A 26,620-nucleotide genomic window follows, 5' to 3' on the forward strand; every position below is an offset into this window, starting at 1 on the left:
ATTATAAGTATGTATTATCACGCCCCCATCACGATGTTGCCCTGGGCAACCGCCCATGTCGCCTATATCAAACCCCGCTACTGTGTGGATCAAAATTCGTTGTAGGTACTTTTTATGAGGGAATTCTTGGCCTATGTCAAAACTGGCCTAAACCACGTTGTCAAAGAAATGACACGTGAACAGCGTCAGCATGTAAGGGTTAATATAACTCAAACTTGTTCAAACTTCTCATCAAACGTAGTTTTAATTTATGCAGACTGTAACGACCATGAATTCACTTTAACTGTCTATAATAATTAAGATAAATCGAGATTATACCACACAGTCCCAGTCCTGTCCTGAAGTCACGCGTCCAGTCCAGCAGGTGTCGGCCATGTTTCAACGCTCGCCAACAGCCGCGAAACTTCACCAACGAAGGAGTAACGAGCTAGTATGCTAGCCTAGCTGCAGAAATCATTTAGCAAAAAATATGGCTGCTGTGCTCCCCGTCAGGCCGCCCTGCGATAGCAACCCCGCTACCCCCGGAGCACAATCCATAAAGGTGACATTTGTACGCCATAACAATATTAATAATACTAATAATAAAAACACGAGTCACTGTTTGCTCAGTTCCCTCGGCTCTGTACGGCTATAGCCTGAGCTAATAGCTAACTGGCCATTTATGGGACACTTTAGTCCATGATTGATGATCAGTAGCCACATTAGCGTCCCTCCTTTGTTTTCAGCTGTGTAGTAATTGGTTAGTTAGCTCGTTCGGTTTGAATTTCCTCGTTTTATGTATCTGCAGTGATCTGGTCTGTGTACGTTTTGAATGATCTAAGTAAAAACGCGACGTTTAATGTCGTAATATTATAAGTGATTTGACAATTTGTGCTCCTTCTGTCAGTCAGTTCTGGCGTGTAAACTCATACATGTTTTGGTCTGTATTTAGCATAAAAAGTAATTATAATCTAACTCTATAATCTAACCGTCAATAATATTGAATAAAGCTTCGTGTTGATGTAAGAGGGAAAATATCCTTATCTGAAATCATTTTTTAGTGTGTTTCAAAATGAACCCTCTGTATTAAACTGGCTAAATCTCTGAATGTTAACTTTTGCAGTTGTTTAAAAAGTTTTCATCAGGCCGGGAAATACTATCATGTCTAAAATAGCAGTAGTGTGCACTGTGTGTGATTTTTATCTCATGCCTGTGGAGCATATACAGAAAATCACACTCGGTTTAAATACACTGTGATTCATTAATAGTAAAAGTATGCACTGCTCAGCCATTAAGTGGGCCTGATTTGTGGATACAGCAGGCTGAGCAGAGATGCCCAGACCTCTCTCTCCCTGGCCCCCTCTTCTATCTTTTCTTGGTGGGATACTAAGCTGTTACCAGGCCAGCTGAGAGAAGTAATCTTTCCAGCACATCCTGGGTCTTATCTTAGAATATGAAACAACTCATCTAGGAGGTGTCGTAGTCCCTCCATGAATTGTCACATTAACATGGTGTCAACCAAGTGATCCTGGGAGCCTCTAGTGGGGTCTCTCAAGGCAAATTGGTCTTAAGCGATGATAGAATGGAAACTCTTTCAGGAACCAAGTGGGTCAGATGGGCCCCCCACTTGGAGAATCACATGTTAAAATTTGTTGTAGCAACAGGAAGATGAATCCTGCAATTATGAGTCCTAGGGTTCAGGTTTACCAAGCAAAAATGAATTTGGGCTCTATTCATTTCTGTGTCATAAAAGTGTCGAATACAAAATCAGAAAGCTCCTAAAAGCTTTGTGGATATACTTCATGCTCTGGAGTTTTCAAACATCACATTATGTAATGTTAAAAATTAATTCTGATTTTTCTTTTCCTCTGAAGGAGGATGTCATAGAAGAAGTGTCCAATGATGGCAGCCAACCTCCCAAGAGAAGGAGAATGGGTTCAGGGGACAGCTCTCGAAGCTGTGATACCTCAAGTCAAGATCTTGGGTAAGCTGGTTTGGCATTCGGCAAGAAACATCCACTGGCATAATTTTCAAGCATTCTTGACAACCAAGTAGGACAGAAAATTTGTTGTTACCATATGTCACATTCTTTTTATTTTAATATATATCCCCAAAATATACTTGTATATGATAAACCCTAAAAGCTGTAACTGTCAGTATTGATGTCTATTTAGTTCTTCCAATGGCGATTTTTTTGTCTATATCAGCAAAGATTAATCTTACAAAATCTTGTCCAATCATCAAACTCTGTTGTCCCTCCAACCTTCCTTTCCAGTCCGACGTATTTCCCAGCAGAAAACCTGACGGAATACAAATGGCCACCAGACGATACAGGAGAGTACTATATGCTGCAGGAGCAGGTCAGCGAGTATCTGGGAGTCACATCGTTCAAGAGGAAGTATCCTGGTAAGAAGTGAGATTTTTTTGTGTTTACCTGTTTTTTGTTGTAAAGAGTTACTCTAAGATATTAACTGGTGGTGTTGGTTTGTGCTTTTCTGTTTCTTTTTAGATATGGAGAGGAGAGACTTGTCCCACAAAGAGAAGCTCTACCTTCGTGAACAGAATGTCATCACTGAGACACAATGCACTCTGGGTAGAAACCAGTCCTTCAAACTCAGACTCGACCGCTGTTCCAGTTGTGATATTAGAAGGTAACATCTTTCCGTTTCTTTCCTGTTCTTCAGGTTTGACAGCTCTGAGGAGTGATGAGGTGATCGATCTGATGATAAAGGAATATCCCACTAAACATTCAGAGTATTCTGTCATACTGCAGGAGAGGGAGCGACAGAGAATAGCAAAAGAGTACTCCGTAAGTTCACAAGCAACAAAAAAAGATCCTGTAGAAGTAGGGCCACATTATTTTCATCTAAAGTGTAATGAAAATCTTCTGCATACATCTCCAAATATATTTCTAACATTCTTTATTCTTTCATAGCAAATGCAACAGCAGAACCCTCAGAAGGTGGAGGCCAGCAAAGTCCCCGAGTACATAAAGAAGGCAGCAAAAAAAGCTGCCGAGTTCAACAGTAACTTCAACAGGGAGCGCATGGAAGAGAGGAGAGCTTACTTTGACCTCCAGACACATGTAAATCCAAACTAAAGTTGTTGTTTTTTTCAGGGTTTTAGTAATAGCCCAATAGATGACTTAATTTAAATTTCAGGCATTTATCAAAAAAAGAAAGCAGAGCGGATGTCTGTCTCCCAAAACCAAAAACAGCTTGCAAAGCTTTTTTTGGCTTCCTCTTTGGAGGCTATTGTTTCACTTACTTCAACTGGAAATTCTCCAGTTTTATGCCCTAGCGGTGCAGGTTTTTCTCTTAAAACATCATTACTTCTTTCTCTGTGATGTTTCTCTATAAAGAGAAAATCCGTGTATGGCACTATGTAGTTTAAAATGACTCGTGATACACTGATATATTCACATTGGTTAGATCAAAATTTGTTAGATGGTGCACAGGTGTCAAAAAAGTAAAATTGAATGACATAATTGTATATGTGGTTATAGCTGATTAGAGGCTTATGAATGCCACAACAAACTGTCTTTTTTGTTGTTGAGGTTTTTGTTTTTTTTTTAATTTTCTTATATGTGTTGTGTTTTGTTGTCCCAGATCATCCAGGTGCCCCAGGGCAGGTTTAAGGTGCTGGCTCCAGAGCTAACCAGGACAGGGCCCTACCCTGTGGCTCTTATACCAGGACAGTTCCAAGACTATTACAAAAAGTACGGCACCCACTAAAATAAGTACTTTCACTTCTAATTACTGTTCGGTGCAATGTATCAAAGGTTTCGCCCTGATCCTCTGTTATTTTGATGTATGACAGATACTCTCCCAATGAGCTGCGGTACTTGCCGCTGAACACAGCTCTGTTCGAACCTCCACTGGATCCAGAGCTTCCTGCACCGGACTCAGAGCCTGACTCAGACGACGCTGAGGATGGCAAGGATGACAAGAAGATCAAGAACTCATCTGTAAGACAGTATTTTGTGCACAGCTATATGAATTTGTTATGGGAGTAATATTAATCCGATGAAAGAGGTTTAGTTTATTGTATAGATTTTCTATTTAACCAGATATTCACAAAAAGAAAATCAGAAGTATAGAGTAACTGGATGCTACTTTAACCAAAAAGTTAACTAAAACAAAGAGTGACTTCTATTGTAGGTGTCACTGCTGTCCATGAATATTTTGATTAATCACAAGGCAAACTACCCAAGCTTTCATTAGTCATAAATGAGCCAATCTAGTTGCCTCTTACTCATGTTTGTATGTGATTACTCACTCTTCATTTTACATCGCCCTGTTGGGTATTTTCACAGAGTGATTTGATTGGCTGGGAAGGGAGAAGTTAAACCTTTCTAAGCTTTTTAACACAAACAGTGCAAGGAAAGTGAAGCAATGGATCCACATTACAGTTTGGTAACACACTGAAGTCTGAAATGCCCAACTGTGAGACTGATCCTAGGTCTCATGTCAAAGTCACTAACCTCCATCACAGTTACCTCGTCATGGATATGCTCTCTCGCACAGCAGTGCTATATCATTTGTCCTTCACTGATCCTCCACCTGTTTAATTCTTTTAATCTATAGGACAGTTCTTCCGGCAACACATCTGATGTGGAGAGCCAGGAGGGTGTGGGGAGACAGAGCCACAAGTCCAAGGCCAAAGACAGGACATCAACAACGGGAAAAGACGGCAGCCAGCGCCACTCTGCATCCCAGAAAGCCACCGCAGGGTACAAGGTAGAGGACAAAACCACCTGAACTCTTCTCCAACAACAGCAGCAGCACTTTTCTACCCCCTCCTCCTCTTTCTACTACTACCACTCCCTTACTCCATCCATCCCGCCACCCCTCCCTAGCTTTCTTCACTTTTTTTCTCCAGCTTCTACAGTTTGTCAGTTTTTCAGCTGGGACAGCCTGGTCCACACAAACACACAAACACACACACAAACACACACTGGGAGTCCCATCTTCAGGTTTTTTGTTGTTGTTGTTTTTAGGATTGCCACGTGGCTCCCCCCCCCCCGTTTTTTTGTTCCTCTTTGTACAAGACTGTGAGCAATAAGAACTTTTAAAGGAACAGTTCACGTTTCTTTCACCGCACTTTCACTTTTTTGATGATTTTATGTTTTTTTGGTGAAGACAAAGTTTTGCTTTTTGATCGTCTTCAGTATACCTCTTGTCTGTCCTCACTTGTCAGAAAAAATACTTCCAAGACAAGTAAGTGGATGTTTTTGGCTGCTAGTTTCTTCCTTTTTGGTCAAAAATGATAAAATGATTTTGTTAATCTAATATAGAAAATATAAACCACATATAGTTTGTAGTTGTTTTTAAAAAGTAGTTAATGTTAACACTAAAGAATTTTAACATTTATCTCCTTAAGTCTAGAAGGCACTTAACCCTACTGTTTTAAGTGTGTATCGGTAAAGTAACATACTTTGTTTATACACTCTGTGATGTACTGTTAATAAGTATCAGACAGCTGTTTTGACAAGGGCATTACCTGCCCCTGTGATGTCATCATGGCGTGACGAGGCCTTGCTGACCTTATTCACACTGTCGCTGAGCTGAGCTAGAAGTAGACTGACACACAGTCGTGGAATATCCTCATTTTAAACTAAAAGTCTTTGAACTTGATGCAAATGCACCACTTTGCTTCCCCACAGCTCATTGTGCACTTTCCATTTGTCTGTAGTTTTCCAATCCAACTTTATAGGACTATTCAGATGTTAAAATGGACCTGGGTATGTCCAGTTGAGTTCAGCTCAGCTTTGTGGTGTGGGCATGGTCCTTTTGATAGTGTAAGACCTGTTAAGACTTTCAGTGTTTGTTTGTTTTTTTTTAAAGTTTGCTTTAATTGACATTTTTATCATCACAACTTTCTGCATAAGAGCGTCCAAATGTGGCATGGCATGTTGGTAGCCAGAATCAACTAGAGGTAGTCAGCTAATAAAAGTATATGATATAGTATGACCTATCATTTTGTTAAGTAAAAATATGCCTGCTTCCTGTTAAGTGATGAAGAATTTATTTTTTTCCCCAGTGGATGAAAAGTTTGAGTGATTTTTTTTAAATGACTGTTACTGTTTTTCAAATGTCACCACATGTGAAAGGCTGCTAGCTGATTAACGTTACTTCGCTCTGGTTTGGCTACCATCTACTGGACATGCAGTGCTTAATGGTGACCTCACTTGAAAGCTGTTTTATAAGCAACTCACAAATAAAAGCTAATTATGAACACCAAAGATGGAATTAGATTGTTGAATACCTGGCTCTACAGCAGACTTTTGTTCAGGTTTTGCACGTTTAATATTTAGCGTAATATAAACAAAGTAAGTGTAGTGAGTAAAAGAGAAAAATCCTACTGAAGCTTTGGCTCTAGAGCCTTTCGGTAGCTTACACGTTGTTTCAGTCCTTAAATACGTGGCTCAGAGGAACCTAAAATATGTGACGCACTACACTGCTGCATTTTAAGCATTTTAAAGATGCAAACAAACACAAATAAGTGAGACTGGAGCCCCGGCAAAAGCAAACGAAAGAGTAACAATGCAAACCAACCCCACAATAGTTAGATTCAGCATTTCTCCTCATTTAATAAACAAAAATAATAAAACTAACATTAAAAACAAGACTGCTTATAAATCCAAACCAAACTAATAATTAATAGTGCGAGTCGAACCCCATGCCTTCCCTTCTCTGGCTTCTTATGCATGCAGGTGACGCAAGCCAATCAGTCAAGAGTCAACAGGTTAATAAGGATGATAGTAAATTATTATTATTAACCGTTATTTAACCAGGAAAAAAATTAACTCTTGAGCTAAAAATATATATATTTTTTTGAGATTGGGATTAAAAATGTGCCTGCACATCAAGGCACCGCCCTGCTGGTTCACTTGTATTGGCATTAATTGCATTAACATAACAATCAATCAGTAGATTGTATTAACAGTAAATCCAGCAGTTATAATGCAATAAAAAAACGAAAGTAGATTAAGTGTCATGATTGCTCTTATTCATTTTTGCTGTGTGAAAGTTAAAAAATTATGCTTCACCGTAACATATGACGTAACCGGAAACCCCTCTTAACTCCACGCTGTAATCTTCTACGTAACCTGACGTAACCCGACCTCCTGGGAAATGTAACTACCTGTCAGGCAGATGACTTAATATTAAAGTTACGGCGTAGGGGTAAGAAAGGTTTCCTTTTGTGTCGTAAGTTTCCACCCAGATTTCCCGCCTAAGCAAAATGCAGGCATGACTTATCTACAACCAACAAATACGTTTAAAGAGTCCGTTTTAAATGGCAGTATAGATGTTACTGGTGACATCAGTAATCCAGCCAGACCAAACACATAATCAGCGGGGCTCAGTTCAAGAGACTACTCTTAGTTTTTTCTCGTTTCCTTCTCCTGCTGCTGTTTCACTCTTAGTTTTCTTCTCTGCTCTGTTTCTAGTTTTTGATTGCCACCATTAGTAAGCCACGCCTTTTGTATAGTCTAATCTAATCTGTCAGGGGATATTTTTAATGATGGATGTCACGCTGTATCTTCAGGCATTTGAAGTAATTGGACATAATGCTATGAGTTTATAAGGATAAATAAATATAATAATAGTAATAAAGGGCTACATGTGATTAATGGGATGTTTCCATTAGCTCAGTTCATCTTTATAAGAATTTCATCCTCTTTAGATACTTGCTGAGTTGACTTTTACTCAACTTTTTGTTTTTAGAGCTGTGGCTCTACCCTCAGATGTTTATTTCTTCAGCTTCCTGTACAGTTACATCAAGATTCATAAGTTTTAAATGGTTGTCCATTTGTGTGATGTCTGGACTTAAATGTCCCCGAGCCACTTTTTTTCTGCTCTTTCTGTTTCTTTACTCTCTGCCATCTTTTGAACTAGACGGTGAATTCACAGGGTGGTCGTTCCATGTAAAATCAGTCAGTTCAGGAAAAGACCTGACTCCCCAGAATTGGCTGGTTTGATGTTTGTTTGTTTGTATTTATACAATAACTTAAGCATATCTAATAAGGTCAGGTGAACTTTATCCTCATACTGTGAAAACTGTCAGTTACATGCCCTTAGAAAGTACATTGTTATGGGTTGCAATTTGCCGCCATTTGTCGTCTATTTTGAGTCCTTTTAGCTTCCTCAGTAAAGGAGATATCCACATGAGTTAAAACGACCTTTAAGATCCTTTCAGAACTGCAACCCAATCAATATAACACTACCGGGGTCAAAATCTAAAGCTTATAATATAATGGGATGTCAGTTTCACCCTGTCTGTGATGTAGAGTAAAAAGTAACAGAAACAAGCATTGGTACCCTGGATGCTTGATTTGATGTCTAATAGTACACTGGAGAAAAACTTTAAAAAGTGCATTTTGGGGTCAACTTTATCGAAACAAGTTACAACATATGAAAGGTCCCATATTTTCTTACATTTTGACAACTGGCTAAAATCCTTTTAACCCACTCCTGTGTATGTCCAAAGCCTGTAGTTCGGGGAGTTATATAGGATAGGATTCTCAAATCTTCTAGGAGGCTGATGGGTAGCACTGCCAGCCACCAGTATTTTTATAGTTTGCATGGTGTCATTAGATATGCTAAAGTTACTAGAAGTTCCTACATTAAAAATCAGGTGATTCTCAGGGGGTCAGGTGGGGGTAACTCACTGATTTTCTATGGAATGAGTCAGGTACTTCATATTTCCACATTCATAAGTCATCATGAGAGAGTTTGCACACTCGTGGGGAGGACAGAAGTTATGTTAGGGTCAAAGCATTCATTAGTCAGAGTGTATAAATGTTTTTCAAATTTATTGAACATTTTAACATCATAAAGGGTAACTTTGTGTGGTGCTGCAGCTGATTGATCAGATGATATTTTAGGGCCATCCTGGGGTCACTTTTATTTAAAGATCACATTTATAGTTAAATAAGAAACATAATAAAATCTATGTTCACCAAAACCTTAAATGCAGCTTTGACACCAAATATTGAAAGTTTTGTTTCTAATTACACCCATGACTGCAGGATGCTCGTGTGTGATTTTTATAGCATTATTCTGCCCTTGCAGCCTAAGGTCATTCCCAGTGATATATGTGGCATTTGCCAGAAGGGTAAAGAGGCCAACAAGAAAGGCAAGCCAGAGGCTCTCATTCACTGCTCCGAGTGTGAAAACAGCGGTAAGTTCACACACTCAACTCCAGAGGGCAGTTTAATCACATCTGTTTGTATTTTGCTACAAATTGTCTAGTTAGTCATCAGCAGTTAACATGTATTAAGTCACCTCCATATTTAGTCAAAGGAAACTTTTAGTTAAGTGTTAAACAGCTGGCTAACCTTATATACCTGTGTGTAAGCATGATTTAAAGTATTTGTACTGTTTATGATACTGTATGTAAGAGAGTTTAGCTTGTGTGGTTCAAAGTCATCTGTCAATTGAATTAGCAGGTATTTGGATGAAGGCTGTTTAATTGGTAGAAAAATTCAGCATCTTATTTATTATACCTGAAAATGTTCTAATGTCACAAATATTACTGTTTTAGATGATGGGCTTTAGTATGTCGGTGGATAAATGCCTTACTGGGGTCAGTAAAATATCAGGGCGGTATTTTGCCTGTCTTTTCCATGTGTCATGTATTTATCTGGGTTCGTGTGTGTCTCTCCGGCTCTTCTGCTTCTTTGCACATGTCCGTGAACTTCAGGCCACCCATCCTGCTTGGATATGAGCGAGGAGCTGGTGAGCATGATCCAGACGTACCGCTGGCAGTGCATGGAGTGTAAGACCTGCACCGTGTGCCAGCAGCCCCACCACGAGGACGAGATGATGTTCTGCGACATGTGCGATCGAGGATATCACACCTTCTGCGTGGGCATGGATTCCATACCTACAGGTGAGTAGATGGACCTACAAAGGCGATTTTTAGACCAACAAATACCTGCGAAACATGATTTGGGGCTTAGCCAAGTAACCTTCAGGTTTAATCCCAGATTTTTAGGTTTGCAAAGGAAGTTCACTTCTTGAGCTGAGTGTAGTTTTTTTCATGTTTTTGATTAATTCTCTCTGTCTCCTCAGGTCTTTGGATATGTGAAGTTTGCGACAAAAATTTCACCACGCCCAAGAAGAAAGGAGGAGCTAAAACACCCAAAAAGAACAAGTCAGCTCAGAAATGATCAGCGGTTCCATTAATCATAACAATCCTGTTATCACATTCTAGACAAATGCACTGCTATTAGAAGCTGTGGAACTGGAAAATGACAGATAAGTGTTTGGCCAAACAGCTTTGACGGAAAAAGATAAATGCACAGTTTGTGATCCATTTAAAAAGAAAAAAAAAGCAAACACAGTAGTGAAGCTTCCTTCCTAATATTAAAAAATCCAAACTGAATGTTTAACCTGCTGTTGCTGTTTGGTGTGTCTTTAATATACAGACTAAGACTTTTCTGCTACAGGCCTATAATTTAAAACATAATTAATTCCCACCAATAAACACGATCAGTGCATTACGGTTTTATTAACTTATGTATGTGTCCACATTAGGGATTACCTTCAACAGAGCAGCTCGGGAGAATGACCTCCACATACATAAATAATGTAGAAGCTAAACTGGAACTCGGATCCATCCAGATTTGCTGCACTGAATCCTTTGACCAAACCACTAACAGTGTCGCCTGTTCATTGTTAAATCGTGCAGTTTGTGCCTCGTTATGTTGCTGCAGTGATAACTTGTTTGCTGGGAAAATGGTGCTTTTGATCGTTTTACTACTGAAACAGCTGATCTTTTTTTCTCTCAAAATTCTGTCTTTGTCTTTGTTTTTTTGGTGTGTTTTTATTTTTTTTATATCTTTTGAATTACAGTTTGTATGTTGATAATGTGTGATTCACAGAGGCGGGCCAGTAAAATCTTATTCAAGTGAATAATGACATGGTGCTTATGTAAAAGACACTGGCTGTCAGACCTCATAGCTGCAGGAGTTTTCAAGTTTTGGGAGTGAGTCTTTATTAACGAAACAAAGTCTCAGAAAAATGGAACCACTCGTAATTACATTGAATTGTGATTACATTGAATTTAGCGTCCATCACCTCGATGGTTAATTGATGTTTCTGCAATTAACTTGAAAAGTTTCCTGCTGTCCTGCAATAAGCAGGTTGTTAACGGGATATTTGTTGTTGAATATAATGCTTTGGTTATTGAAGTTAAATGTGTTTTTTGTTGTTTTTTTTAAATAAAGCTTTTTTTTTTTTAAAAAGAACAGTTTATCTTTTTTTCTATCAGTATTTTATGATGTTAAAAGGAGCCCCTGTCAGTCATGTGTCCTCCTGCTTTACCTTTCCATTTATTTTTTTCACAGGCTGAGCAGAAAAAACTGTCTCAGTTCAGCATTGCATTATTTTATCTCTTAAATATCAGAGCCAAACAGCTTTACCACCGCATAGACAGATGGCAATTTAGTTAATACTGTAAGGTTATATTGTGTACATTGCATTATTTATAGAGAAGTACATCCATAGTTCATATATTACTGATAAAATTTTCAGTATGTACTAACAGGTGTGCTTTTATCGCTAAGTGTGATTTTAATTTAGGTATTTTGTGCAGAAACTATAAATTTGAGATGCATGCTCACAGCAGTTCAGCAGTGTGATGAGGCTGAAGTAATCTGATTCAGCCACTGAGCCATGTTGGAGAAAGTGGCCTGCCACAGCACCATACAGGATAACTTTTTTTTAACTCTCCCAGAGAAAATCATCCTGGATCAGGCAACTGCTGCACTAAAATGTCACACACAGACTTAAGAATAGGTGATAATTAAAAAACAACTAACTTTAAAAAACCTCGACACTTCTCTGTCATTCACTCATGACCTGCTCATTTATCAGTTTAATTGACAGTGGAACAAATAATGTTTACAACAGTTATACTTACACTGGGGACTTGGTTCCTTCTGCCAGAGTTCATAAACTCTGAGAACAGGACGTGTGAGGGGTCAGATAAAATCCTGGTAGCCTGCTCAAAAGCAGGCAAAAATATCTTGGTGACTGAGGAGTGTTGTTGCTGTGATTTTTTTCTCTCCTGCCGTTTTAATCAAATTAAAATTTGATCTTGAGTGGTAAATTTCCAAACCAGTTGCTGATGCCATAAATTTAAGACAAACTTTGTAGTAGTTCTATAAAAAATTGACACAGTGTTGCAGCAGACCCCAAAAACTCAGTCTCCAGTGAAAATGAAGCTGCTGATGAACTCTGACACATATACTTTTCACATGTATGTTCCAGGTAAGTGCATTATGAATTTGCACCCCTAAGTATTTGTACATTATAAGCTGTCTAATGGCATTACCATGTATATTAATATGGGTCAAATCTCCAACTGATTTTAGATTCTTATTAATTTCTTCCTGTTTCTTTACATTAATATGCAAGTGATGCACAAAAGTTCCAAGAAGCCAGTATCCCCAGTATTTCAAGCCTAAAATAAACTAAAACTGTAATTGCTCAAAAAGAAATGCGCTTCAAGTCAATTCAGACTCTTAAGATTCTGAAGTATCTTATTTCAAAAAAAAAAAAAAAAACGGAGCAAATTTGATCTTTCGATTACAATTTGTCTTTCTTTCTTCAATTTCAGAGATATTTTTTTGGCTAGTGAAAGCATTAAACGTGTGGTGTGCATTACTTCGAGCGGCCTGTGGAGGCGCTGTCACGCGGAGGCGCTTTGAGGACTCGGTTGTGACGACCGTAAAAGAAGAGGCTGCCATATTGCAGTGATACAGCGAGTTTATCTGAAAGAAGCTTCAGCACCGTCGGCCTTTTCCTTCAATTATGCTTTCTTCTCAGCATTTCGGGGATCCTGGGAAGATGAAAGATTATCATTATACTGGTCCAGTAGAGCACAAGTTCTCTCCATACGCCTTCAACGGAGGGTGAGGGCTTATTTTCAATTCCTGTGTAGTTAGCTTGCGTCTTTGCTAACGTTTACATCCTATTACATTGGACTCAAGCTAACCCGCTCCGAAAATGAATTGTCAACAAAGCAGTTGTTGAGTTAATGAAAAGTTTCTGATCCTGTCTGCGATATAACTGTATACCTATATATTTATCTAACCTTAGTGGAAAAAAGTTATATTGTGAGCGAGAGATTTTTGTTAGAAATTAGTTAAACCTACAGTTTCAGTTTCGGATCAGTAGCCTGTAGCTGCCATTTGCAGTTTCCTGGTGCAGCAGACTTTTTTCCGCTCTTGTGAGGTGAACAGGCTGACCTCTGTGGTGTATTTCCTCAGAACTGTACTGGCTGTTGCCGGAGAAGACTTTGCCATTGTAGCCTCAGACACCAGGCTGAGTGAAGGCTACTCAATCCACAGCCGGGACTCCCCAAAATGCTATAAGCTGTAAGTGCACTGTCATCTCTCTGTGAAGCCACTGGGAAACAACAGGTTATGAATTATGGGTAGAGCCCCGTGAGACCTTTAATAGTGTGTACATTTTTTTCTTTTTTGTGCCAAAAATGAGCTGTTGTTTTCTGGGGATAAAGCTACCAGATAAATAATATATTGATCAGAATGTTCTCCTCTTGCAGGACTGACACAACTGTAATTGGCTGCAGTGGTTTCCATGGCGACTGCCTGACTCTGACAAAAATAATTGATGCCAGACTAAAGGTGAAGTGGTACAGAAAGACTTCACATTGCATGATGGATAATATAACAGGCTATCATCCACACCCACTTCAGGACTCTCAGTCAGCATCGTCTTGCTAAAACACAGCTGTTCTAATGCTTTCTCTCCTTTCAGATGTACAAACACTCGAACAACAAGACGATGACCAGCGGAGCCATTGCAGCCATGTTGTCCACCATCCTGTACAGCAGAAGATTCTTTCCTTACTACGTCTACAACATCATTGGAGGATTGGATGAAGACGGTGGGTGCTGATATTATGATGACTACATTTTTTTTAAACTGTGTTTGGGCTGCAGATCTTTTTTTCTTGCTATGGTTATAGATTATTTTTTGTGCAGAAGACACATTTAAGTGAATAAAGTTTGTGAGACTACATTAGTTTGTATAACAACTTTGGGAAACAAACTAAAAGTTGCCAAGAGACTTCATTAAACAACTTTTATTAACATGGTAAAATAAATGAGCTAAAGCTTGAGTGGACAAGCTATGATGAGCATTTCCACTGTAATGTGTCTATATATTAAAAAAGCAATTATTGTAGATATCAAGTCAGTTGGATATCAGACCTCTCTTAGCATACATAGCCATGAAAGATGGGTAACAAGAACTTGGGAGCCTTCATCCACTAGTGTGTGAACTTACCTGGCACATAGTCTAACACTCAGAATTTTTAGTCCGGTAAAAATGTCAGGAAAGATCACAGAGAAAACAACATACTTTTATTCTAAAGGCATTTTTGGAGCAGTCCACTGTTTGGCAGGCTAACTGGATTTTAACAGCATGTCTTGAACTCTGAATTTGTGCTAATGAACTCGGTAAAAGGTACAGGATACAGTTAAATACGTTTTTACTCTCTCAGTTAAACTGATAAATGAAAATGTCTTGCAGGATAGACAAAGAAGGAGGGAGGTTTTGATCTGATCACACTTTTTTAACCAAAACTTCAAGGTTTACTTACTTTAGTGTTCATATTTAAGAACTTTATTATTATTCTCTCTAATCCACCACTATAATCTAATGACAACATGCACAAAATAATAAGAACAAACGGGCATCCCCCCCCCCCCCCCCCCCCCCCCGCGCCAAAAAAAACAAAAAAAAAAACGACAATGATCCCAAAGAGGTGACAGTCTACAAAAAATAAAATAATTCATGTGTAGTGTAGTGCTGGGTGAGGTGTTATTTTTAATGTTACTCTTATGTCATACTGTTAGTTTGTGTTATGTTTAAAACTATTAAGATTTTACTGTGTTACTGTATGTAAAATCCTGTTTCTGTTTGTAATATTGTGTAATTGTAATACAGGTAAGGGAGCAGTGTACAGCTTTGACCCAGTGGGTTCCTACCAGAGAGACACCTACAAGGCCGGAGGATCAGCCAGCGCCATGCTACAGCCACTACTAGATAACCAGGTTTTTTAAAACGCGCGTGTACTAACCTGATGTTTCCATATTAACATTACTATATTCATGTGCTTGTATCTTGGGTGTGTATTTTTAAGCTTATTTAGCCTCCCAGTATCCACCAAGTCATGACAAACCACTTCATAGCCACATTTTAGGTTTCAGAATCTCGACCTTCCAGTTATTCTGTTATAAGACCTGCATTGAGGTATGCCATATGGAAAAAAAAAAACCATTCTGTATAAAGGAGAAAAGGCAAACCTGAACTTAGCTCTAAACAGGGTGCTGGTGACCTGGTGGATGGTAAGGGTGGACCTGCTCAGAGACTGCAGGTGGAAGGGAGCCTAATCTGGTCTCTGGACCCTTTTTTCTCTCGCTCGCTCACTCAAGATTTTTTTTGTACTTGGGTCCTTTCTAAACAAAAAATCAACTAAACATATTTTTCTGAGAATACAGACAAATACAGGACTCGGTCTTCTCTCTCTCTCCACAGATTGGTTTCAAGAACATGGAGGGTGTTGAGCATGTTCCTCTGACTAAGGATAAGGCAGTTCAGCTGGTCAAAGACGTCTTCATCTCAGCCGCAGAGAGAGATGTCTACACCGGAGATGCCCTTCGGGTCTGTGTCATCACTAAGGAGGGCATTAATGAGGAGACTATACCTCTGAGGAAAGACTGAGGAGGAAACGTATTGTTTCCATCTGCCTCTAGTTTTTCTGTTTGGTGCACATTCATTTTATGGCTTTGGCACCTTTACGTCAGGTTTCTCAAAACAGGAGTGTTGATTCAAGTAGCCACCTTAGTGGCTAACTGGGGAGCTAGTTTCCTTCCCCCTGTTTCCCAGATACTCCAGTTCTCCTGTTCACATGCTCTTTTATGTGGTCTGGCAGGCTGATCCTGGATCAGCACTCCTATTCTGAGAAGTAAGTTCTTCACTCGCCCATACCTAGACCCTGCCTCTGTTATGATTTTTCATTATGTTTTCAAAGGAGATCCTCTCTGCTATTCTTTTTACATTCTTAATAAATGTAAAGAATTTAAAAGTCTGCTCTGCTTGTTCATTGCACATTCCACCTCAGATAGACCTGTCTTTTATGACCAAAAGAATACAAATGGAAACAGTATCTTAATACAATATCTTGTTAAATAATAAAATTGGTTTGTTTTTTTGGTTTTGTTTTGTTTTGCTTTTTCCATTTAGAACCATCGGTTAGCATAGTAGGCATAAATAATTCATACACATCATCAGTGGATTAAAATCATTTTAGTTTGTTGGCTATGTACAACCCAAGTGATCTCATGTGACTGTATAATAAAATAAATGAAGCACCCAGTGAACAGTCAGCTATTGAAACTGATGTGCTTGAAACCAATAAAATGAGTTAGGTCAACTTTGACAAGGGCCAAATTGTAAAAACTGAGCTTGTCACATTAAGTACTTGTAAAAGTATTTCAAAGAAATGTATGACATCATCATCGTAGGCTGATGTATAAAAGGGTTGTGTGGCTGTAGAACAGTTGGAGCGCTCAGTGTGTGTCTATATGGTTGTCAAATTAAAAGCATGACTCATGTCGTGATCAGAACAAGTGTGTGTATAGGAAAAGAAAATCTAAAATGTGAACAGCCAGCATGTATTCATTGATCCATCCATTTTCTTCCACTTGGTATACAGTCGATCCAGGGTTCGGTATTCATGGATTTTTCTGTGGAAAGCAACTCCAAAATATTTGCAGATTATTTCATGGATTTTTAATGTAATTTTTCTGACTAAATACATTTTTTATGATAAAAAATGTACTTTTCAAATTTGAATATTAATGTAAACACAGCAAAATATCATTCAAATTGTTTTTTTTTTCTTAACAAAAGATGCGCAAATTCCAAACACAAAGATTCCGAAAAGATTGAAATAGGTAGTTATAAGCATTTTTAGAGGGGGTACTGAGTATTTGTGGATTTCAGATATTCATAGGGAGTTGTGGTCCCTAACCCCGGGGAATACGGGGGTTGACTGTACAAAATTGTTGGAATAATGAAGGACTACCTCCAAATTCTTCCACTTCACTTTAGATTAACAGCAAAATAGTTGAAACTTGGAGACAGTTGGACAATGATCCCAAACGTGTTAAAACTGATTAAGGAAAGGATAAACCAGGCTGATGCTGAGCTTCTGAAATGGCCTTTCCAAAACTCCAGTCTCAACCCTTTTGAAAATTTCTGGACTATGCTTAACAGCCAAGTCAAAAGACCGGAAACCAACCAATATAAATTAACTCTACCATTCCCCAGAATTTTTACTAAAGAACATTAAACGAAATATTAGTGTGTGTGTGTTTTGACCACAACTGTATGTTGAACCCTGCCATCTATTCTTAACTTTAACTGCTTTAAGTTAAGAATAAATTCATGACTACTATGCAATTCCAGATGTGCAGCTTCTAAATAGCACCAGGTACCCTTACATTATTTTTTTTAAAATTGTTAGCGGAAATAACAAAAGATACTCGAGGCATTTTATTTATTTTATTGACTCAAGATAATGAGAAATCATAACATGTGTTTTCTCAACAGCTTTTAATAGTAATCAAAGACTCTCACACACAAATACACAGACACAGGTAGTGTCCTCAGGCATAGTACTGAAGGTTAGCCTTCTTCTTAGCTTGGACCTCCAGGATTCCCTCCATGTAATCCTCATGGTTCAGCTCTGTGGCTCCGCGGCGCAGCGCGATCATACCGGCCTCCACGCACACAGCTTTGCACTGAGCGCCGTTGAAGTCGTCGGTGCAGCGGGCCAGCTCCTCATAGTTGACGTCGGGGCTGACATTCATCTTACGAGAGTGAATTTGCATGATGCGAGCCCTGGCCTCTTCGTTTGGCATGGGGAACTCGATCTTCCTGTCCAGACGACCTGAACGGAGCAGGGCAGGATCCAGGATGTCCACTCTGTTGGTGGCAGCAATCACCTAAATAATAAAGACAGTATCATTGCAATAAACTCCAGTCATCATAAAAGTATTAATGTGGGGGTTTGGATATTGATGAAATTTTAATGTTTTTCTTAATGAATTGTTGTACAAATTCACTTTAAGTGCCTCAGATCTACTCAGATGTAGTTTTAAATGTTTTATCAGTATTGAACATTAAATAACAGTGAAGTGGTAGCAGAATTGAGGTGCACTTTTGCTGTATTCAAGAGTAAAAAGGCAAATTTACCTTGACCAGCATGTTTGGCTGAAATCCATCCAGCTGGTTGAGCAGCTCCAGCATGGTCCTCTGCACCTCCCTGTCTCCAGCCTTCTCGCTGTCAAACCTCTTGGTTCCAATGGCGTCCAACTCATCTATGAAGATGATGGATGGGGCCTTCTCTTTAGCCAGGGCGAAGGCATCTCTCACCAGCTTGGCACCGTCTCCAATGAACATCTGCACCAGCTGTGGACCTGCAAGCTTCAGGAATGTGGCTTTGGTTTGAGCGGCACATGCCCTGGCCAGTAGGGTCTTCCCGGTGCCAGGGGGTCCATACATGAGGACTCCCTTTGGGGGCTGGATGCCCAGGTTTTCAAACTTCTCCTTGTGGTTCATCGGCAGCACTATCGCCTCCACCAGCTCCTGGATCTGCTTATCCAGACCTCCAATGTCGCTGTACTGCTCTGTGGGGCGCTCATCCACCTCCATGGCCTTGACTCTGGAGTCATACTCGGTTGGTAAGGTCTCCAGGATCAGGTAGGAGTCTTTGTTAACACCTACGAGGTCTCCCGGTTTTAGCTTCTCGGCGTCCACCAGCCCGATCACCGGCAGGAAGTAGGTCTGCCGGGTTGAAGTTTTGATAACTGCGCACTTTCCTTTTCTCTGGGAGTCCAGGTCCACGTTAGCCCCGTCCTCCTCCTGGTCGTTGGGGTCCACATCCAGCAGCTCGATCACGTTAGACACCAGGTAGGGCAGCGTTTTGTTCACCTTTATCTTCTCCGTGTTTTCTTTAATTTTATCCTTCATAGCCTGAAGCTCGTGGGTTACTCTCAGCACTTCGCTCTTCATTATCTTTATCTCGCTGTCGAGGAGACGAGTGCGCTGAACTATCTCCTCTGTGGACATTTTTAACACTTCTTCGCCGATCCCATCCTCCACTTCATCCCAAACTGATTTGTCACTCAGCGACGCCATCTTTGCTGTGTCTGCGGTGAACTGTGACACGACGGAAGAAGAAGAAGCTTCCGGAAGTAGGTCGTGAGCGCCCAAGAACAAGTCCGGGGTAGTTACGGAGCTAGAGCTGAATTTATGCTGTTCGTGTGTTGATTTTAACAGCGACATCTTGATTGTAAGCTAAAGAATGATTTTCTGGTTCATGCGGACAGATTTTCGAGTTATTTGCAGTTGTTTTTACCGCATAAATCCGAAATTTTTAAACGTTTAGCTTGCAGATTCATGATTGCTAAATTTGCTAATGCTAACTTCAGCTAGCCCGTGTGCTTACACGTTTCATTTTGTGCGAGGAATGTTTGGCAACTTTATTAGCGGCATTTTGCACGCTTAACTGGTTAAAGGACACCTCATGTACTGGGCAAGATATGAACGAGAGAGTTAAAGTAATGTTAGAAAAGGTTAAAGTTATTTAAATGAGTTCGCGCCACCGCTTGCTGCTGCACGATTTTGGTTTCATTCATTTGCATGTTGTTTACGCCACTTTGTTTGAGTTTTATCTGAGTAAAGTGTGCTTCTTGTCATCTTTTCAGCCAAGACACTACTGCCAGGGGTAAAAAGAAGAGTGCAGTGTTTGCGTCTGGTGTTTGACATTGTAGGCTGGAGGTTTAAAGAGCCCTGCTGGGTTAGTTATCACGCTTTTACTGCCTTCTACTGGGTGGCAGTGAAGTAACGTGGGAATCTAAAGGGATGGACCAGAACAACAGCATACCAGCCTTCCAAGGGCTGGTGGCTTCCCCTCAGGTAACATGGGCTTTGTGTTTCATCATTAAGACTTTTTGAAAATTAAGTCACAGATTTAGCCATCCGTTGTTTCTTTATATTTATGCATCCAAGGAGCCACGTTTTCTTCTATTTTTGAAGTGGTCTTAAACAATAGTTCTTCAGGCTTTCTAAAGTTCTTAAAATGGGTGCTTTTCTCCACATTTTCAGTTCAGTCCCTGTTTTCATAGAAATCTTTTTTTGTTTGTTAAACCACTTAAAATGACGTATGAGTCATTAAAGCATTAAAAAGGTACCTAATTCAAGGCATGTACCAGTGTTGTGTCTTGTGCTTCACTTCATTCATACATCTGCTGTATACTGAAGCCTCATCAGAAATGGTCTTAGTGGAACAATTATGGTCAAGAAGCCTTTCTTAAGAAAGGGAAACTGGAGGGGGAAATGCTACAACAAATTACACAAGAACTGGATTGAAAATCAGTGGTGAAGGGAAGAGGTCTAGAGCCATTCCCTGCAGGAAGTGAATTACTGTGATGACCTAAGACCATATACAATCAGGGATATTCAAAGACTTAAATCGATACAGGGTGAAATAGGTGTTGGTGATGCAAAGTGGGTGGACACAAAGTTTTACGTTTCTCAAATTTGAGGTGACTGATTGAAGTGACTCCCAATGAGAATGAGGGATACTGCTGATGAATGTATGTTACTTATGCAACTGGAGCCTGCTTTCCAGTGATGAACCATTAGCGACAAAGTGATGGATGATGAGTAATTTCCTCCCTGTGTCAACACCCCTTAAATCATCTTATGTGTTATTAAATATTAAGGTTGGGTGATTGGACAATATATTGACTATTGACGATAGGCTGAGCCTTTCACCGATCATTTTTACAGGAATGATTTATTTATTTATTTGCCTATGAGTAAGTTTGCTAATGATGTTGGTTAAAGCTAAGACAAGCAGTCAACGGAAAAAATAATTTAACTCAAACTCATAATAGAAAAAGGCAGTAGCCTATGTTCAGAAGAAAAAAACAACAATCATATTTTTAAAAAATTAAAAAAAACCCCACACACAATGGTGGGGAGGGAAACGGAGATACTGGCTAATAATCCAAAAAGTAGCTGTAATAATACTGAAACAAACAAGAAAAGAAGGTGAACTATTCCCTCCAAACAAAACATATAAATTCTAAATGCGCAAATCAGATTACATTACATCAAAAAGCCTGCACCTGCGTGAATATATTGTATATCGTTATTTATCGGGCCGACGATTGTCGTTTGGAAAATTTTACATATCATCCAACCTTACTAAGTATGATTTATTTCTAAAGTTACGTCTTTATTTCATGAAAAAAAGACACCTTGAGCTGTCACAGTTGTGATCTTTTCTGTTCTTTCACTGGTCAGAAATGGCTGTACTTCCAACAGAACCGACATATTCTTCATGGGTTTAAAGTCCGTGGAGAGACTGCTGTCATTTAGATTTTTCGTTTTATTTGTGTAAAGAGAAGAATCAGACCTAAAAACAAGAATACTAACACTGAGGGAACTGTCTTATATCTCTAGTTAGTTTCTGCTTCATTACGCCCTTCTTTTTGCTTTATCCCCATGCAGGGAGCCATGACTCCAGGCATGCCGCTCTTCAGCCCCATGATGCCATATGGCTCTGGTCTGACACCCCAGCCAGTGCAGAACACCAACAGTTTGTCAATACTGGAGGAACAGCAGAGGCAACAGCAGGCTCAGCAACAGCAGCAACAGGCACAACAACAGGCACAACAGGCCAGCTCAGGTACTCCACAAGCTGTCATTTTTTTATCTTCCACATTTATTATGAGAAATCTTGGTTTTATTTAGCCGTGGTGGAAGTTAATCTCCGGTTACACATAAATAACCACCTTTTTTTTTTTTTTTTCCCCCTTCGCAGGGACATCAGGGCAGACCCCTCAACTTTTCCACTCCCAGGCAGTGGGAGGCTCGACCACAACTGCACTGCCAGGAAACACCCCCCTCTTTACCACCCCGCTGACCCCCATGACCCCCATCACGCCGGCCACCCCTTCTTCAGAAACCTCTGGCATAGTACCGCAGCTACAGTATGTTTCACATCTCATCCCACCCACCCCCATTTTTGGTGATAACTGCTTTAAAAGGAAAGAAATTCCTGCACATATATTGAACCAAATTGTACTTTAAGGGAATGAAATTTTTAATTGTTTGTATGTCCTTCACTCAGTTGTTTTCTCTTGTTCTTTTCTCCCCTTCACTTTTAGAAATATAGTATCTACTGTAAACTTAGGCTGTAAACTGGATTTGAAGACCATTGCCCTGAGAGCCAGAAATGCAGAGTACAACCCAAAGGTGAGGCTCTTGGCTTTTTATTGCTCTACAGCTTACTGATGTGACTTTACTGGCTGCAGGCTACAAATTACAAATTGTGGATGTTCCTGGTAATTAATTTACTAGAAAGGCCTAAAGTCAAGAGTGCTGTGGCCCACTTGAAAACCAGGAATTCTGACAGGGCCCAAATCTTAAATATCCACTCTAATCAAAATAAAAGACAGAGTGGCGTATTTCCTTGATAATTGTATTCAAAAACTTAAACAACACAGGCCATTGGCTATAAATTGCTAATGCTACCCAATCATATGCAAAGTGACACAAACTTCAGTACAAGAGGAGTAAATTAAGGTCAGTGTAATGATTAATATAACAAATGAACTACCTCATATTTCCAGTTTTTAATTCATTTTTATATAATTAAATTCATTAATACAAATATGTAACTATAAATACTTGTGAGTGATTACAAACTGAATTTCTGTTATTACTTCGACGCACACTCTGGAATCCACTGTACTAGATAATAAACCAGAGAGAGAAACTCTCATCAGCTGATTAGTCTAAATTGGTCAAAAGAGACAGGGTGTGCTGTCTTTATATATATATATATATATATATATATATATATTCTGTGGGTTTTTAAGATCCAGCTGAAACAGTTAGGTACATTTTGTTGCACAATGATTGGTCGTGTAGATTTGCACTACTACACACAGCTGTCAGCTACCTAATTTCCACCCTGTTTACAACTTCTCATCACATAGAGATATTGCAGAAAGTGATGTCATTACATATTACAACTAATGGTTATCTGGTGTTGTAAATCCATCCAGCTGTCCATAGCGTTCATTTTCTGCCTGTGATCTGGGTGTGGGACTCAGGGGCGGCAGTCTAAGCAGGGATGCCTTCTTCTGCGTCAGCCACCACCTCTAGAAGAGCTGTAAGAGATGGCTGGTGGGAGGAGAGTTAAACTGCTTTTGAAACTGAAAAAACACGTTAACAGACTTGTGTTCTTGTTTATTCTTGTAGTCGACTAGTTGCACACAGCTCTAGTCTCAACATCTTTCCTTCTTCAGCCCCCTGTTTAACTCACTTTTAAAAAATAAATATTTAAACATGTCTCCTCTACCGAACTCAAATATCTATATAGAATTAAAATCCCAGCTTGGATCAAATTCAAGCAGAAATTATTGTATTTTAAAAGTAACGTGTGTAATAATGGTCAGCCTCGCTGTCTCCATTCATTAGCGTTTTGCTGCTGTCATCATGAGAATACGAGAGCCCAGGACCACTGCTCTGATCTTCAGCTCTGGAAAGATGGTCTGCACAGGAGCCAAGAGGTCAGATTACAGTTAAATTTTTTTATTTTATTTTTTTTACAAAAAAGGGGGGGAAAGTCTTTCTGCTTTACTTTACTAATATTTGACTGCTCCCCTGGGCTCTCGATGACATTTATCTTTCTAGTGAGGAGCAGTCGAGGTTAGCAGCCAGAAAATATGCGCGTGTTGTGCAGAAGCTCGGTTTTCCCGCCAAGTTCCTGGACTTCAAGATTCAGAACATGGTGGGCAGCTGTGATGTGAAGTTCCCCATTCGGCTGGAGGGATTGGTCCTCACACATCAGCAGTTTAGCAGGTAGTTTTTGTTTGTTTTAAAATGACTGAAAGCATGTGAATTGCAAAATTAAAAATGATTGTTAATGATTTTGTACTCTTTGCTTTTTAAGGACTAAAATAACCGACTTGTGTTTTGCAGCTACGAGCCGGAGCTGTTTCCAGGACTCATTTACAGAATGATCAAACCCCGAATTGTCCTGCTCATCTTTGTGTCTGGGAAAGTTGTACTCACAGGTAAGAGCCCATCCTGTCTGCTTAAAAAACAAAACATTTCTCTTTTGTGTGTATTAAACACAGGAGGAGAAGTTAAAGTTTGTTAGTCTTGTTTTCTAAATGTCCTCATGTCCTTGCCACTCATCGTAAATAAGATAAATTATTTTGATGTATGAGCCATACAAAAGAAATCGCGAGTCCAAGAATTAAACATGGAGTTGATGATACATTTAAAGTTGATACTGAACTGGACATTTTGTAGTTGGGAAAATGTTTCACACAGAATCTCTGCACAGTCGAATGATATACTGACTGTCGGAGAGACAGAAAGGATTTGATTTAATAGCTTCTCCAGTCGTAAATGATAAAGTTTGAGGGAGTTCCAGTCAGTTGATTTGTGTAGTTGGCGAAAATCAAATTAACAAAATATCTTCAAATAACCTCCTTGAACCCATGAGTCAATGAATCTATAATAAAACTATATAAAACTATAATAGTACTAAACGTTGATCAATAGATGCTTTTTTTTTTTTATTTCGTAACAGGAAATTGTTTTAAAGTGGATCGGGATAAAAATAATACAATAAATCTATAATAAACAAACAACAGTTAAAGTGCCACAGTGCATAGTGAGGACGTTATTCTGTGAGGGTGCAAACATTTTAAATTCAGTTTTCAAACTCTGTTAATGATTGTTGTGAATTAACTTTTGTAACTTACTGTACTCCCTGTTTTTGTTTAAGGTGCCAAAGTGAGAGGAGAGATCTACGACGCTTTTGAAAACATATACCCCATCCTCAAAGGCTTTCGGAAGACAACATAGACCCTGCATCTCTTCTTTTATCATCCCCACAACCCTGTTTCAAACATTGTTTTTTCTTTTTTAAGCTTCACATCAAGCATCAGCCTTACGCTGACCTCTTCATGTGGACCTCTGTAAGAGATGTGCTACAATGAAGTGATTCCCTCACTTTTACTTTTTGTCCCTACAGTATTTCATGTTATCTTAAAAGCAGGGTTTTAAGGATTGTCTTTTCTGTGTTATGATCTCACAAGTTTCTATATTTAAAAGTCAGTTTATTTCATACACATTTTAAGTCCTCTTTCGATTGTACATAAGATTGTAAGAAAGTGTAAAAACTGCTAATTAGAAAAGGGGCAGTCCTGGACTGTTTTATTTTATTTTTTGTTTTTTTGCAGTTAGTTTTCTACTTCTGGTTTTTATTAATTGCTCATATTTTATTTTGACATAATCAGCTCTGTAAGCCCCAAATCAGAGAGAGAGACTTCAAAACCGAACTCGCCTACTTTGCAAAGGTAGATTTCTTTCTAAATTTAAGGCCGGTAAGTTCAGCAGTTATTGACAGTGAATTCTCTTAAAGTTTGAAACACTTAAAGTTGAACTAAACTGATCCAAATCCTACAGCTGAAGTTGAGTAGTTCATCAGTTTGGTTTCCTGTTGCAATCCTGCTTAATTCTTTAATAGTTTGGAGTCGGTCTAAAATTTTCTCTGGAGCAGATAACATGTTGTAATTTTTGAAAGAAGTGTTTTAATGCTCAAACTTTCATGTGTATGTACATATAGAAATATTTTTTCTACTGTAAATAAGTGATTCCGACCTTGAAGGAGATGCTGCTCTGCAGATATTCTTTTTGTTTCTTTGACTAACAGGACAGCGTGTTTGTAAGATCACTGGCATTTAAGTTTAGCCAGGATTGAAATGTGACCTGCAAGAAAGACGCTATTAGCTTTGAGTACAAGAAGCGGCTGCCAACCTAATCCTGAATTTACATCTAGTGATTGATGGCAGGTAAAATATGCATCACGTTGCTGCATATTTTTAATATTTTTAATTTTAATAATTTGTTTTTGGCTAATCAAACCTATATTTAAAAGTTTTTTTTAGGTACGTTTTACAAACAGAAAAATATGACTCTGTCCTGGTTACTAGTGAACTGTGCTCAGACACACAGCTGGGGAAAAAAGCCGTTTAAATGTGTTTTAATTCTGGTCACGTTTTGATGTGCTTGTGTATCTCATGCAGGTTCAGCTGGGCACATCCTTCACACCAGTGTTAACATGTAGTTCTTAACCGGTTCAGAATATTTGATTGGCAGATCGTTTGGTTCACATGTTCAGTTAAGCCACTTTTATCAACTGTATGTATGGAAATCAATCAGGAACCTGTCGCATCTACATGCTTCTTAAACTGTTAATGTACTTCTCAGTGCGTTAATAAACTTGTACATACGGACTCCTTTGTTGGATCTGGGTCTTCTGTTGGATTAAGCACCGTTTTTGTTTGGTTAACCCCCTGTGTTTTGAATTCAATGTTATTTATGTCACCTCAAAGTGCTTTAATATTGCAAGCTAAGCACCCTACAATATTAAAAATACAAAAGCAACAATCATGACTTACTATGAGGAAGCACTTGGTGATGGTGGGAAAGGAAAA

General features: G+C 39.1%; 4 protein-coding genes across 4 annotated transcripts; 3 read left to right on the forward strand and 1 right to left on the reverse strand.

The window, feature by feature from the left end:
* Positions 1–384: 384 nt before the first annotated feature.
* phf10 (PHD finger protein 10) lies at positions 385–10,975 on the forward strand. Its single transcript, XM_085399100.1, has 12 exons — positions 385–541; positions 1,854–1,963; positions 2,255–2,385; positions 2,489–2,572; positions 2,664–2,788; positions 2,915–3,064; positions 3,588–3,697; positions 3,799–3,946; positions 4,566–4,718; positions 9,057–9,165; positions 9,688–9,876; positions 10,059–10,975. Exons 1-12 carry the CDS (start codon positions 470–472, stop codon positions 10,154–10,156), a joined length of 1,479 nt encoding a protein of 492 aa, XP_085255226.1. The 5' UTR covers positions 385–469; the 3' UTR covers positions 10,157–10,975.
* A 1,743-nt stretch (positions 10,976–12,718) lies between these two features.
* Positions 12,719–16,110, forward strand: psmb1 (proteasome 20S subunit beta 1). The gene is made up of 6 exons (XM_085399773.1): positions 12,719–12,904; positions 13,262–13,369; positions 13,558–13,639; positions 13,773–13,902; positions 14,967–15,073; positions 15,558–16,110. Exons 1-6 carry the CDS (start codon positions 12,804–12,806, stop codon positions 15,741–15,743), a joined length of 714 nt encoding a protein of 237 aa, XP_085255899.1. The 5' UTR covers positions 12,719–12,803; the 3' UTR covers positions 15,744–16,110.
* Positions 16,111–17,574: 1,464 nt separating this feature from the next.
* psmc3 (proteasome 26S subunit, ATPase 3) lies at positions 17,575–19,253 on the reverse strand. The gene is made up of 2 exons (XM_085399207.1): positions 18,282–19,253; positions 17,575–18,031 (listed from the first exon to the last, which is right to left on the reverse strand). The coding sequence occupies exons 1-2, from the start codon at positions 19,224–19,226 to the stop codon at positions 17,693–17,695; spliced, it is 1,284 nt and encodes a 427-aa protein (XP_085255333.1). The 5' UTR covers positions 19,227–19,253; the 3' UTR covers positions 17,575–17,692.
* An 8-nt stretch (positions 19,254–19,261) lies between these two features.
* Positions 19,262–26,420, forward strand: tbp (TATA box binding protein). Its single transcript, XM_085399572.1, has 9 exons — positions 19,262–19,380; positions 19,796–20,006; positions 21,609–21,786; positions 21,922–22,090; positions 22,268–22,355; positions 23,586–23,677; positions 23,802–23,969; positions 24,090–24,184; positions 24,907–26,420. The coding sequence occupies exons 2-9, from the start codon at positions 19,953–19,955 to the stop codon at positions 24,984–24,986; spliced, it is 924 nt and encodes a 307-aa protein (XP_085255698.1). The 5' UTR covers positions 19,262–19,380; positions 19,796–19,952; the 3' UTR covers positions 24,987–26,420.
* The last annotated feature ends 200 nt before the right edge of the window (positions 26,421–26,620 follow it).

This window comes from Rhamphochromis longiceps, linkage group LG1 (genome assembly GCF_057381845.1).
Source record: "Rhamphochromis longiceps isolate RC_006_pf linkage group LG1, R_longiceps_female_GT1.1, whole genome shotgun sequence".
In the NCBI taxonomy this organism is placed as follows: Eukaryota; Metazoa; Chordata; class Actinopteri; order Cichliformes; family Cichlidae; genus Rhamphochromis; species Rhamphochromis longiceps.